This window comes from Conger conger, chromosome 9 (assembly GCF_963514075.1).
Source record: "Conger conger chromosome 9, fConCon1.1, whole genome shotgun sequence".
NCBI classification, from domain to species: Eukaryota; Metazoa; Chordata; class Actinopteri; order Anguilliformes; family Congridae; genus Conger; species Conger conger.
Window position 1 is genome coordinate 2,806,693 of NC_083768.1, and position 15,226 is coordinate 2,821,918.

A 15,226-nucleotide genomic window follows, 5' to 3' on the forward strand; every position below is an offset into this window, starting at 1 on the left:
GTTGAAACGGGGGGCGATTGTTGTTCCGTGATTGTTGTCCTAAATTATTGACAGGGAATGGGGGGTACAGTGGGATGTTGTTCATCACTTGTTCATCGTGGGGATTGTTGATGGCAGCAGAGGTTTGCCACTGACAATAATGGGGGTATCATTGTCAGTGGCAAACCTCTTGGTGGGGGGTGGGGGTGGGGGCAAGATAAATCCAAGAATCCAAGTACAAACATTTTCACATTGACTGAACAGAAAAGGCCCTTGGGTTTGAGGGGATGCCTGAGGTCAAGGCAGAGTTCCTTCATTTCACTTAGAAACATCCACCAAATTCAAGCATTACATTTTCCCATTTCACAGCCAATGGTTCCCCTCATTTCCCTTCAAACAACTTGATTTTTCTTTTTTTACAGGCCAGCAGCTTCAAGGTCATGGACTCATAGTCTCCAGCATGCCATCCGGTTGGCTTTCTACGTGTAAATTTGTTTTTCTCCCAGTAATGCTGCCAGGTTCCGTCCTTGGCTGCTCCAAATCCAAAAACATTCACCTGAGACCAAGAGGATGGAGACAGTTTGATGTTAAACTGAGTAGATTTCATAAATTCCAGGTGTTGGTAGTGACTGTATCGTCATCAACAATATAATTACTATTGTACAGCCTACACCAGTGAGCACTTTATTCTGTATTTTTTAGACCTATCTTTTAGACTTATTAAATCTCCTGCTGCTGTAGCCAATCCACTTCGAGGTTTGATGCTTTGTGTGTTCAGAGATGCTCTTCTGCACACCACTGTTGTAATGTGTGGTTATATGTGTTACTGTCACCTTCCTGTCAGCTTTGACGGCTGTGCATGTAAATCCCAGGAGATACGAAGTTGCTTAGATACTCAAACTTAGATACTAAGTTTGCTTAGATACTCTGTCACCAACAATCATTCTACAGTCAAAGTCACTTAGATCACATTTCTGCATCATTCTGACATTTGGTCTGAAAAACAGCTGAACCACTTGACCATGTCGGCATGATTTTATGCATTGAGATGCTGCCACATGATTGGCTGATTAAATATTTGCATTAAGAAGCTGATGTACAGGTCTACCTAATGAAGTGCTCACTGAGTGTATATGCATGGGTGTGAAACTTTATTTGTGTGTGTGTGGGTTTTTTTTGAGGAGGAAGCAGGGAAGTTGGAGAAGCTTAGGGTTCTGAGTGAGGGGAATAGTTTTGGGAGAAGATCCAGGTTTTTAGGGTACTGAGTGAGGGGAATAGTTTTGGGAGAAGATCCAGGTTTTTAGGGTATTTGTGTTAGAAATGATAAAACCAACATGAAGACCAGAGAGCTGTCTTTTGGAGAAAAGCAAGCATTACATTACATTAATGGCATTTGGCAGACACTCTTATCCAGAGTGACGTACAGTTGATTAGACTAAGCAGGAGACAATCCTCCCCTGGAGCAATCCAGGGTTAAGGGCCTTGCTCAAGGGCCCAACAGCAATGTGGATCGTATTGTGGCTACACCGGGATTAGAACCACCAACCTTGCGTGTCCCAGTCATTTACCTTAACCACTACGCTACAGGCCGCCCCCTGTAATATGTGCTTACCTCATCACATACGTGGATGGCGACCATCAAGGTTAAGAAGCCGGTGGAGGGATATTTTCCATGGCGTTCAAGCCACACATCATAGATGTACTTGAAGAACTCAGGGTTGTAAATTAACACCTGTGTTAAAAGAAATCAGAAAAGTCACCGAATGAGCGAAATAGACATACTGTATGTAGAATATTGTATAGTCACACACTTGTGCATACACACACACACACACACACACACACACACACACACAAAAGCATTTTGGAACAAAGTGCGACACAAGACTCTTTCACCTTATTCTTGTCTGCATTAATCTTGGCCATCACACGCATACGGGTGCTGTGGAAAACAGAGAGATTTCAATCACCTGCTGGGTGCCACTTAGTCCAATGATTCCACTAGTACCCCAGGGCAGGACACTTGGAGCATCTATGGCAACACTGAACCAAGAGCTAATAAAGGAGCCCTTTTTCCCTTTCTTTCTGTCTAGCTCATTTTAGCCCTCACCCTAACATTAAATGCAAAGCGTAATGATGAAAACGGTTGCTTCTTTTTCATCTGAAAACAAAGTGAGTGAGCACCACAGCAGCTTCTGACGAGGGCTCCTGTTTCTCAGAGCTGCAATCAGCTTCTTAGATCAATGTTCAAACACAAATGCATTCCCAATGTAGCCCATGGCCACCTACCGTTTCACAGTGCCTGTGGTCAGAGCACTAGTGATCCACTCCAGATCCAAAGTCTTGAATGGTATCAGTAGCAGGCTTATGTTGTTTTGCAGGTTTGTGGCACTTTCTGGGTATATGACACGATGGGTGGTTCTGTTCCCTACGTCCTTTTCATAGCCCAAAATGGGAGCTTTGTTCATTCTGCAGACACAAAATATATTGCTTTTAGAGACTGGCTGCTATGTAAACTAGTCTTGACATTGATTTTAGACAAAGCAATCAGGATAGCTGCATTTAAGTGGCCCAAGTTTACCATACAACTAAGAAACATCATTCTGGGTTGTGTCATGTAATGTGAGAAATATGTTTCAACACTATTGGCACAGAAAATACACTAACTGGTATTCAATTAACATTTCTCATTGACTTAATAAATCCAAGCTTTGTAATTCAGTTCATGGGTGGAAGAACACATGGTAGGACATTCTGCCTCAGCTTTTAATAGTTAGTCAGGGTTAATCATATCCTCTTTGACCCTTGTAGTTGAGTCGGTGATGTCCCAAATTATTGTTGCGTTAATATTTATAGAAACAAAAAACGGTGATGTAATAAAACCACAAAACTGCAATGCCAGATTGTTAAAGATGATTAAAGGTGAGGTAGCAGTTTAGATGCTTAGTAGACTCTTATTTGCAAAGCAGGGCAATAAAACTCCAGCCTCCCCCTCAACATGTTCATGGTTTACAACCCTCACCCCGCCACAGATTCAGACAATAAAAGGCCACTTTTATTACATGTCCGGCCAACATATTTCCGGTTTGGTAGAAATACAAGTTTGTTTTGCAAATTGTTCGATACAGACATATTTATCGAACCAAATATCTGACCTGGTTATGAAGCTATAGCTGTTTTCTGACTAATTTTGAAGTTTTTTAAGCCATTTTCTAGAAAATTATATATTAACCCAACGTTATTTCTTATTGTTGCATAAATGCATTGCTAGGTCATTTCAGTACTGAAGTAATGTGAAACATAGTAAGCTTCATTTACAGGGTCTCCTACCCTTTCCAACAAGGTATAATGTGCTAAAAAAGCCTACCCTGGATCCCTCCATCATCCAGAACTACCGCCCGGTATCTCTTCTTCCTTTCCTTTCTAAAACTATAGAACGAGCCGCTTCTACTCAACTTTCTTCCTTCTTTTCTAACAACAACCTGCTAGACCCCCATCAGTCTGGCTTCAGATCGGGCCACTCGACAGAGACTGCACTCCTCTCCGTCAGTGAGTCACTTCATGCCGCTCGAGCAGCCTCCCTCTCCTCTGTCCTCATTCTTTTAGATCTCTCTGCTGCCTTCGACACTGTGGATCACTCCATCCTCCTGTCTGCCCTGTCAGCAACAGGCATCTGTGGCACAGCCCTGGACTGGATTGAGTCCTACCTCTCTGGTCGCTCCTTCCAGGTTGCCTGGGCTGGTTCGGTATCGACACCTCGGCCCCTCGCCACAGGAGTTCCCCAGGGCTCAGTCCTTGGCCCGCTTCTTTTTTCTCTCTACACTCGCTCCCTTGGCCCTGTGATCACTGCACATGGGCTATCCTACCACTGCTATGCGGACGATACCCAACTCTTCGTCTCGTTCCCGCCGTCTGATATGCAGGTTTCAGCCCGTATCTCTGCTTGCCTGAGGGACATCCAGAGCTGGATGGACAACCACCATCTAAAGCTCAACCCAGGTAAAACAGAAATGATATTCATCCCTGCTAATACCTCTCCCCATCTGGATCTCTCCATTTCCCTCGGGGATACCACACTCACGCCGTCACCCAGTGCAAGGAACCTCGGCGTGGTGATGGACAGCAGACTGTCCCTTTCCGAGAACATTGCGGCGGTGACCCGGTCTTGCAGGTTCTTCCTATACAACATACGGAGAATCCGCCCCTTTCTCACCCCCTACTCGACCCAGCTCCTGGTCCAAGCGATGGTTCTGTCCTGCCTGGACTACTGCAATTCCCTCTTGGCTGGCCTCCCAGCGTCCGCCATCAGACCCCTCCAACTCATCCAGAATGCAGCAGCTCGTCTGGTCTTCAACCTTCCCAAATACTCACATGTCACCCCCCTGCTTACTTCCCTCCACTGGCTGCCTGTCATGGCTCGCATCAAATTCAAAACATTGGTGCTAGCCTTCCAAGCAGTTAAAGGGTCTTCCCCAGCTTATCTGCAAAAAATCATCAGACCCTACACCCCTGCCAGACGTCTTCGTTCAGCCTCCACAGGCCGCTTGGCACCTCCCCCTCTCAGAACCTCCACCTCACGCTCACGACTACTGTCTGTTCTGGCTCCACAGTGGTGGAACGAACTCCCCGTTGAGGTCAGAACTATAGAATCTCTCCCCACCTTCAAGCGCAAGCTGAAGACACACCTCTTCAAGCAGCACCTCTCCCCATCCCTCCCTACCTCCCTGTGAACCTTAATTGTTGTCTCTGTGACTTGCTTTGTGTATCGGTATTTTTAGTTGGCTAGGTAAGCAGTGTTTGGATAGTTAACTTTGGTGACTTTTGCTCTTTGTTTGTTTGTTCAAAAAAAAATAATAAAAAAAATGGCCCTTGTCCTTATCTTTGTTGTACAGGTAGCAGTTGAAATTGTACTTACCTCTAGGGTCTTTCAGCGAACTTATCCCTGGTTATGGGTATGCACTTTGTTGTACGTTGCTCTGGATAAGAGCGTCTGCCAAATGCCAATAATGTAATGTAATGTATAGATCAACAGGTAATTGTACTGCCTAACAGGGCTAGCATGGCTCTGGCTAACCTAATTTTGAAATAAATGTGATGCAGGTTCATTAGAAAGCATTAGGGTGAGTCATCCTTTTTGGAAGGCGTTTTGGACATTTTGGGTATGCTTTATATAACCATACTCATATACAATATTTTCTTTACATTTTGAATCAAAAAATCTTTTAATAGAAAAACAAACTTTTAAAAGAGATTTGGGGACACTTGATGACATCTGGGTGCAGTTTTGGGAGAACTATAACACTTTTATTCGACTAAAACAGGTGGAAATTGCCCTCCAGGGAGGGAAAAGTGGAAAGGAATTACTTAGCATTCAACTGATCAATTAAACCAGTTAATTTGTTTAAACCAGTTCAAATCCAGTTCAAATCCAGAGTATCCCAGTAGCAACTGTGGCTGGTAGCTCCACGGGGCAAAATGCATGTTGTGTTTACATTTCCCAGGAATAGGAGGTTTCAATCCATTAGGGCACTGATCTCAAACTTGTCGCCATGGAGTGCTGTGTGTATGCAAGGTTTCATCCTGACCAATTGACCCTGTGTCAACATAACATAACTTAATGGCGAGAACAGGCCATTCAGCCCAGCAATGCTGACCTTATCCTACCACTAAAGTGTACCCACTGCTTAGTTTGTCAAACAGGTCAAGGTCATTCATATGAATGAGGAAGAGCAGTGGTCCCAGCACTGATCCTTGTGGGACTCCACTTCCCACAATACCCTTTTCAGGTCAGGTCAGGCTGAGTCTGTCACCTTATGACGAAGTCATTGGAGTCAATGAGAACTCCGTAATCGGATCCCTTGAGGTTCCCAGAATTCCCGACTACAGCGCAAGTCCTGCAGCGATTGGGCCCTGAGTCATTGTAGTGTCCCTCCCCAGGGACAACCTGGAATAGTTTCTGCACTACAGCACTGTAGTTGGCATTTTTCTTACCTTGTAGCCCCTGGGGACACAAAAGTGACAAAAGACACGCAAAAGTGACTCTCAGCTGCTCAAGATTCAATCATCAATGGTAGCTATTGAGCAGAACAAAGCATTAGCTTAGGCAGATGGCAGGTTATGCTATATTTACATATTTTTTTTCAAATTACGTTTGTCAACACACCAGAACCAAAACACACACACACACACAGTTCAGTAAGACCACTCCCAATAAATCACTCCTTGTTGTAAGCCAGCCAAAACAGGGAGTGACTTCCTGTTTCAGAAAAACTTCTGAAGACACAGTTACAATGCAAATTCAGTAACAGCATGTAATATAAGCAACAACAGCACCCTAGCAACAGCATGCCAAAAAGAGCAATGCAGCAGAATGAGCCAGGCAGTGCTATGGCTTTAGCATGCAGAAAGAGCCAGGCAGCACTATGGCTTTATCATGCAGAATGAGCCAGGCAGTGCTATGGCTTTAGCATGCAGAATGAGCCAGGCAGTGCTATGGCTTTAGCAAGCAGAATGAGCCAGGCAGCCCTATGGCTTTAGCATGCAGAATTAATTAGGCAGCAGGGCAGCTTTCAGATGATTTCCAGCACCATAGGTACTTTTTTGGGAGAACATTGGGCAAACTGTGTTTCTCTGAATTGGTCGGAATCCATGTTTGTGCGTGTGCTCACCTGCCACCATTTAAAGGTGCTCGTAGAAAGCATGGCATTCTTCTGTGACAAAAGTGGTGATATTGACTGGTTAAAGCGCTTCCTGAACCAGGGGTCTTCATCCTCAACAGAGAAGCACTGGCGGCAGGCACACAGTGCCTTGGAAACGGGTTTGTCAGACCTCCCGAAGACACGTTGTAATGAATACGATGAGGTGCTGCTGTAGCTGAATATAACGATGGCAATGGTGCTGATGCTGAACAGCACAATCAAAAGCTTTCTTATCCGATTCTTGAGGTCCACCATTTTGTAAATAATACGTGTTTCGATACTGGAAATTGGGAGAGCTTTGGAGGATTTGACTTGAGACGAGGGTTTGAAAGGTTTGTATCAGAAACAGTGCGTGACCTATGAAGGCAGGGAATGTCAACAGTTCTCAGGTGACCTCAAAAGCTAAATGCATGCAGTTTACACTTCAGGGTTTTCATCTGGTAAACTGCAAATATGACTGAGAGTCGTAGATTAGTGAGTAACTGACTGTCTGAATAGGAGGGAAAATGTGACGGTTTGAAGTGCAAGCTTGTGCTTCCTGTTAGAGGGAGGGGTCCTGCTTTCTTCTTTTTGACTGAATGAGGTGGTGAAGAGATAGTGAAGCTGCTCTTTGCTGGAAATCACCCACCTAGAAAGAAAACAAAGGAGGACTGATTACACTCAACATATCTATGGTACATATCAGTAATGGACCTGGAGCATTTCCCAACAGAGGGGATTGCTCTCCGTAGAATCCTTTGGCGCACACAACTGACTTAAATATTAGCAGATTATTCAAAAATCTAAAATATATTTATCTTATTTCCAACCTGAGACTGTCACACTCAAGGAAAGAAGGACTGGCACAATATAAAGCTATGTCAGTAATGGTAAGTATTCACTGTTTTTTGTTTTTGTAAATGAGAGGCTTAGCACAACAGATACGCACAAAGACAGCAGTGAGTGTGTGTGTGTGTGTGTGTGTGTGTGTGCGTCGCTCTGGATAAGAGTGTCTGCCAAATGCCAATAATGTAATTTAATTTACATGTGTGCACACACAATTACCTGATTAGATACTCGCATGCATAAATAGGTGTTATAAAGTAATGTTCCTAATAAAGTGCTGAGTGAGTGTATATTTTCATGTTAATATTGTCATGGGCCATTTCTGCTGAGTGGGCCTTAATGGAGCCAGTGATGCATGTCTTTCCTTTATTTTAATATTACATATTATATTAGTATGGCTGTCATATAGCTGTGTGTTGCAAATATTTCACAAATCTTTGTCATGTTTTTAAGACAAATTCAATGCAAATATTAATTATTCCTATTATTATGATTCTTGTTATCATTATTATTATTATTATTATTATTATTATTATTATTATTATTATTATTATTATTATTATTATACTTATTATTATTATTATTGCTGTGATTGGTATTGGATATTCAAAACAGTGTTCCATTCCAAGTTTTTAAATAAATTAGTAGGCCTAAATGTAAATAGTGTCGGGCTGAATAAGGAGCCACACACTAACCGAAGTCAGGTGAGGTGTCAGCCTCTTCTGTTTCTACACAGCAAAGCATTATCTGGCAGATTCAACAGGAAGAGAATGCCTCCCAGTCACATTCTTTTAGGGGTGTCAACAGTTTTGACAACTGTCAAAATTAGGGGTGTGAACAGTTAAAACTTTTTGTTTCATTTTTTTTTGTAGCCAAGTTCATCTCTGAAAGCACCACATGTTTAACCTTGAAGTGGATGGGCCACAGCAGCATAAAACCAAGTCCAAAAGAACTGCAATAAATACCTAATAAAGTGATCACTGAGTGTGTATACTAACTATAGTCTATTTGCAGACTCCTGCTGTTCACATGGTCTTCAGTGAAGCACATGATGATTTTGAATCGAAAAAGGATAATTTCAGAACCTCCTCTGTTTCCGACCATATGGCAATTATTGTCCTGATGTGTCCACCTAAAACAGAGGTAACCAACCCTGTTCCTGGAGATCTACCCATTGGTTTTTCATACCAATAATAAATCACACCTCATTTAACCAGGGGTGGAAAGAAAACTACTTGGTTTGTACTTCATCACTGTACTATATTGGGGAATTTGCACTTTTTTTGTATGCTTGTACTTTCACTCAATTACATTTCAGTGACAAATGTCATACTTTTTACTCCTTACATTTTAAATGTATACCTTCACAGTACTTGTTCCATATTTCACAGGTCCAACTTCAAACCCTTTTTTTTCTCTGGCCAAAATATCAATCCCTGTTTTAAACAGTCAATAAAACCCATATCAGTGGTTAATGAACCTGCCCATGCCAATTCTGATCGGTCATTGTGCAACATCAAATTAGACACCATGATGTAGTCCAGGCGTGAGTGATAAGACTTTGAACATTTTAGCTAGCAATTAGCTTAAGCCTTAGCGATTTATCTGTGTCATTACATTCCAGTCGGGTTCCAACAATTATCGGGAGTCATTGTGCATGGTAAAGAGTAAAAACTTAACTTTTTGACTTTTAATACTTCAGTACATTCAGAAGTAGAGACTTTTTAACTTTCACTCGAATATATTTTCAGCTAGATACTCTGACTTTTAATTCAGTGAGATTTTTACGTAGTAGCCATACTTTAACTTAAGTATAATTTCAGGGTGCTTTTTCCAGCCCTGCTGTTATCGACATTATATTTGAGGCTGTAACAAAAACAAAAATCACAGGGGTTTTCACTGGAAATCTACACTCACTGACCACTTTATTAGGAAGACCTGTACACAAATATTTAATCAGCCAATCGTGTGGCAGCAACTAAATGTATAAAAGCATGCAGACATGGTCAAGAGGTTCAACTGTTTTTCAGACCAAATGTAAGAATGGGGAAGAAAGGTTGGTTGCAAACAGGGTGGTTTGAGGATCTGAAAAACTGCTGAGTTTGCAGAATATGCTGCGGAATACAAAAAATATATAGTTTTGTTGGTGAAAACTATTTTTATTCAGTGACCTCGTGAAGTGGTGCCTTAACTGATTTTATGTCTGCTAGGGCACGGATAATTTTTTTCAACTACAGACTTCATAATAATGCTAATGGAGATAATCAATTAATCAAGCAATTACCGCTACGTGGTTTGAAATAACAAGATGAATATATAGGATATTACAACAGAACAATGTGCACGTGTCCATATAGGACATGAATAGTCAATGCATCGGTGTCGAGATACTAAATGATAAAAATATCGGATATCCTATGCAGTTATTCCATAGTCACCCATATGTCCATCATGCCACAGTAGCGCTGATAGTGTACGGATAAATGGAGGCTACAGTAGAGTGGCGCTCCATCGCACAGCAGTGAACTTTATAACTTTTTAATAACCTGTGGCAATAACGCCCCCACACTGCATTGAAATGGCCCGACTTAAACCGAAACTACTCTTATGTTTCTGACACGTTGGGACTATTGTACCTATTCTATGTGGTCAAAAAAAATTTGGAACAGGTTTGAACCTGAATAAAGGATACCTCCAATGCCACTGTCATAAATTACCTGATGAGTCAGCGCTAAGGATAACTGTGTTACATTACATTACATTAATGGCATTTGGCAGACGCTCTTATCCAGAGCGACGTACAACACAGTGCATACCCATAACCCATAACCATAGCATTTATAAGGATAAATGCGCTGAAAGACCCTAGAGGGAAGTACAATTTCAACTGCTACCTGTACAACAACGATAAGGACCAGGGCCTATTTGATTTTTTTAAATTATTTTATTTTATTTTTTTAACCACAGAAACAGGTCTTGCCCGTACCACATATCCTCATACCTTACCACATGACAGTATTGTAAGGGAATCTGCGAGTGGGAAAAGCTCTTAAATCAAGAACTTCTTACTGTAAGTGTTGAAAGGAAAGACTGCAGTAATTGAGTGAAAGCTCTGACTCATTCGGCATGTCTAGAAGGAGGCATTGGAGCTTTATTCAGGTCCAAAACCGCACATTAAAGTAACACTTAGTAGCACATTGCTACCTCATTGCATTTATTTATCCACAAATGACCACTTGAGCCATGTACAATATTTAGCTACAATACTCCCAACGTGGGTGCTGTGGGTAGCAGTGGGTCACAGCAAGGAGGTCCTGGGTTCAAATCCCCATCAGCCAGGGTCTCTCTGTGTGGAGTCGACCCTGCTCCCAGTGTGGAACAGTTCCACTCTGTTAGACTATCTCCTGACCCTGGTCCCAGTGTGGGAACAGTTCCACTCTGTTAGACTAACTCCTGACCCTGCTCCCAGTGTGGAACAGTTCCACTCTGTTAGACTAACTCCCAACCCTGCTCCCAGTGTGGAACAGTTCCACTCTGTTAGACTAACTCCTGACCCTGCTCCCAGTTTGGGAACAGTTCCACTCTGTTAGACTAACTCCCGACCCTGCTCCCAGTGAGGGAACAGTTCCACTCTGTTAGACTAACTCCTGACCCTGCTCCCAGTGTGGGAACAGTTCCACTCTGTTAGACTAACTCCTGACCCTGCTCCCAGTGTGGGAACAGTTCCACTCTGTTAGACTAACTCCTGACCCTGCTCCCAGTGTGGGAACAGTTCCACTCTGTTAGACTAACTCCTGACCCTGCTCCCAGTGTGGGAACAGTTCCACTCTGTTAGACTATCTCCTGACCCTGCTCCCAGTGTGGGAACAGTTCCACTCTGTTAGACTAACTCCCGACCCTGCTCCCAGTGTGGGAACAGTTCCACTCTGTTAGACTATCTCCCGACCCTGCTCCCAGTGTGGGAACAGTTCCACTCTGTTAGACTAACTCCCGACCCTTCTCCCAGTGTGGGAACAGTTCCACTCTGTTAGACTAACTCCTGACCCCGCTCCCAGTGTGGGAACAGTTCCACTCTGTTAGACTAACTCCCGACCCCGCTCCCAGTGTGGAACAGTTCCACTCTGTTAGACTAACTCCTGACCCTGCTCCCAGTGTGGAACAGTTCCACTCTGTTAGACTAACTCAGAGTTTGTGAGCTGAGTGTAAGAGGAGCGTGAGCACGAGCGACCGTAATGTGACTGAAGTGAGGAGCGGGTTTCCATAAATGTGGAGCGTCAGCCTGAGCGGTCGCTCCGATACGCTCCTGAACCGCTCACATGGAGCAGTCAGCTCTGGCATGACCGCACGGTCCTCAGTGTCGCGTCCAGACTAAGATGGGAAGCTCCTGAGCGGAGAGGCTTAACTCCTGTTTTCTGAAAAGCTTGAACTGGGTGTGATTGGTGCCACTTGAGCATCTTGTCATCTGCTGAAATCATCTGTGGGAATCAAAGACGGCAGTGTGCAGAAACAATAGCCACCCTTTGATGACTTTCAACTTTTAGTGATTAGTTTTGATCATTGATGAGTTTATACACCATGTGACGCATTGTCAATTGGAATTCATCCAATCCTGAATTATGTACTAGTGATGATGGAATACCGCTAGTTCTGGTGATTCACGGGCATTTCAGATTACAAAATTAAGAAATATCTATTTTTTATATTTATTGATGTTGATAAAATTTAGGTCCCATTAAACAATATATAATGATGACGATGATACTCTACCTAAAGATTTAATGATATAACTGCACCTCGTCATATTCAAAACATATTCAAACAAATAAAATACATTTTTGATTTAATAAAAAAAAAGCAATCATTCCATTTATCAATGTGAGATGAAGTTTAAAAGGCACACAACCCCCATCCCCAAATCCCAGACCTTACACATTAGGAATTTCATTGATAAGGCACTTCACATACAGAGACATAGCCCTCACAGATATTCACACCAGCTTAGAGGGCTCCAATGACGATCCACAAGATCACAGAGTCCACTAGTAACCCAGGGCAGCACTGAGCTAATAAAGGAGCCCTTTTTCTCTTTCTTTGCGCATAACTGTCTGTCTAGCTCATTTTACCACTCAACCTAACATTAAATGCAAAGCATAATGATGAAAACTGTTGCTTCTTTTTCATCCAAAAACAAAGCTTCTGACGAGGGCTCCTGTTTCTCAGAGCTGCATTCAGCTTCTTAGATCAATGTTCAAACACAAATGCATTCCCAATGTAGCCCATGGCCACCTACCGTTTCACAGTGCCTGTGGTCAGAGCACTAGTGATCCACTCCAGATCCAAAGTCTTGAATGGTATCAGCAGCAGGCTCGTGTCCTTTTGCAGGTTTGTGGCACTTTCTGGGTACATGACACGATGGGTGGTTCTGTTCCCTACGTCCTTTTCATAGCCCAAAATGGGAGCTCTGTTCATTCTGCAGAGACAATATATATATATATATATATATATATATATATATATATATATATATATATATATATATATATATATTTCTTTTAGAGACTGGCTGCTATGTAAACTAGTCTTGACATTGATTTTAGACAATGCAATCATGAGAGCTGCATTTATGTGGCCCAAGTTTACGAGACAACCAAGAAACATCATTATGGTTTCTGTAACGTGATGGGAGAAATATGTTTCAACACTATTGGCACAGAAAATACACTGACTGGTATTCAATTAACATTTCTCCTTCACTTACTAATAAATGCAAGCTTTCTACATTTTCTTTGATGGATGGAAGAAACACATGGCATTTTACTTTTCTGCCTCTGCTTTTAATAGTTAGTCAAGGTCAGTGAGTTACAATAACAGCACAGCTTTCTTATGCATTTATTAATGCACCCAAAAACAAACCCAAACACACGGACAGGGTCTAGCCTAACACTGTCAGTCCCGAAGCAGGCCGAGCTATCCAAAAAGAATAGAATACATTACATTATATTACATTATTACATTATTGGCATTTGGCAGACGCTCTTATCCATTCAACTTTTTTTTGAACAAAGAAACAAACAAACAACAGAGCAAAAGTGACCAAAGTTAACTATCCAAACACTGCTTACCTAGCCAACTAAAAATACCGATACACAAAGCAAGTCACAGAGACAACAATTAAGGTTCACAGGGAGGTAGGGAGGGATGGGGAGAGGTGCTGCTTGAAGAGGTGTGTCTTCAGCATGCGCTTGAAGGTGGGGAGAGATTCTACAGTTCTGACCTCAACGGAGAGTTCGTTCCACCACCATGGAGCCAGAACAGACAGTAGTCGTGAGCGTGAGGTGGAGGTTTGGAGAGAGGGAGGTGCCAAGCGGCTTGTGGAGGCTGAACGAAGAGGTCTGGCAGGGGTGTAGGGTCTGATGATTTTTTGTAGATAAGTTGGGGAAGACCCCTTAACTGCTTGGAAGGCTAGCACCAATGTTTTGAATTTGATGCGAGCCATGACAGGCAGCCAGTGGAGGGAAGTAAGCAGGGGGGTGACGTGTGAGTATTTGGGAAGGTTGAAGACCAGACGAGCTGCTGCATTCTGGATAAGTTGGAGGGGTCTGATGGCGGACGCTGGGAGGCCAGCCAAGAGGGAATGAGAGAGAGAGAGAGAGAGAGAGAGAGAGAGAGAGAGAGAGAGAGAGAGAGAGAGAGAGAGAGAGAGAGAGAGAGAGAGAGAGAGAGAGAGAGAGAGAGAGAGAGAGAGAGAGAGAGAGAGAGAGAGAGAGATGCAGGGTGTGTTGGGGTCCTCACTCCTGGTCCTGGAGAGCCGCAGCACTCAACTGATCAATTAAAGCTGAAATTACACAAGATTGCACCTTACCTGAGCCCTCAATGACACTGAGACCAGCACACACACACACCCTCCATGACACTGAGAGACCAGCACACACACACCCTCCATGACACTGAGAGACCAGCACACACGCACACCCTCCATGACACTGAGAGACCAGCACACACACACCCTCCAGGGCTACACGTCCCGAAGCCTTCTTAACGCTACGTTGTTCATAAATTGGACCTTAAGCTGTACCTTAACGTTTCAATGTGTTTCCCGAAGCGTTCTTTGCTAAGTATACCTTCTGTACGTCGTACTTTCGTAAGGTTGGTCTGGACCACTCTTCGCTATACCATAGCGATGTTGTCAGCTCACTCCGCTAGTGGCCACCACTGTTAGTTAGGACTGCAAGCCTCTGAAATCAGCTGTTGCTCTTAGTTACATCTCAATCTGTTAAGCAATATGTACACTAATATTTATACAGTTGTAGTTGGCTAATAATATTACTAAAATACCACATTAATGGGACTGTTTTCATGGAAAGAATAAATATAATAAATTATAATAAATAATGTTGCCTAATTGCCTTTTAAATGACATTCATAAACTCATGATTTTACACTCTCCCTGTGGGCTGGAGTAATGTTTAACCATAGTGCTTTCTTTGTTTTGTTTGACACCATAGTCCTAAAACTGTAAAATAATTTCCACGCCACGTCCTTTAACATTATCTGCATTTTGTTTGCTGTGAAGCTGTGTGACCGCTTCTTTCTTTTCTTTTCTTTTTCGCCATAGCTTTATGTTGTTTTCGTGTTGGTGCGTTTTGCTTGTTGGTGCGCTTTTATTGAAAACGTCAGCTAATCAGAGTGAATTACACCAGTAATGTGATGGTGCTTCTGGCAAA

The 15,226-nt window shown here is 42.8% G+C and overlaps 1 protein-coding gene across 1 annotated transcript; it reads right to left on the reverse strand.

Annotated features, from left to right (window-relative positions):
* Positions 1–361: 361 nt before the first annotated feature.
* On the reverse strand, positions 362–6,932 carry LOC133136676 (CMP-N-acetylneuraminate-beta-galactosamide-alpha-2,3-sialyltransferase 1-like). The gene is made up of 6 exons (XM_061254324.1): positions 6,648–6,932; positions 5,790–5,980; positions 2,269–2,448; positions 1,876–1,921; positions 1,592–1,711; positions 362–535 (listed from the first exon to the last, which is right to left on the reverse strand). Exons 1-6 carry the CDS (start codon positions 6,930–6,932, stop codon positions 362–364), a joined length of 996 nt encoding a protein of 331 aa, XP_061110308.1.
* Positions 6,933–15,226: the final 8,294 nt, after the last annotated feature.

What these genes read in the sequence shown, in the direction of transcription:
- LOC133136676 (XM_061254324.1), bottom strand. Translation starts at nt 6,932, where the DNA reads ATGGTGGACCTCAAGAATCGGATAAGAAAGCTTTTGATTGTGCTGTTC. An exon ending in GCACCTTTAAATGGTGGCAG is followed by an intron (nt 5,981 to 6,647) that starts GTGAGCACACGC and finishes TTGTGTCCCCAG; the next exon opens with GGGCTACAAGGTAAGAAAAA. An exon ending in TTAATGCAGACAAGAATAAG is followed by an intron (nt 1,712 to 1,875) that starts GTGAAAGAGTCT and finishes CTTTTAACACAG; the next exon opens with GTGTTAATTTACAACCCTGA.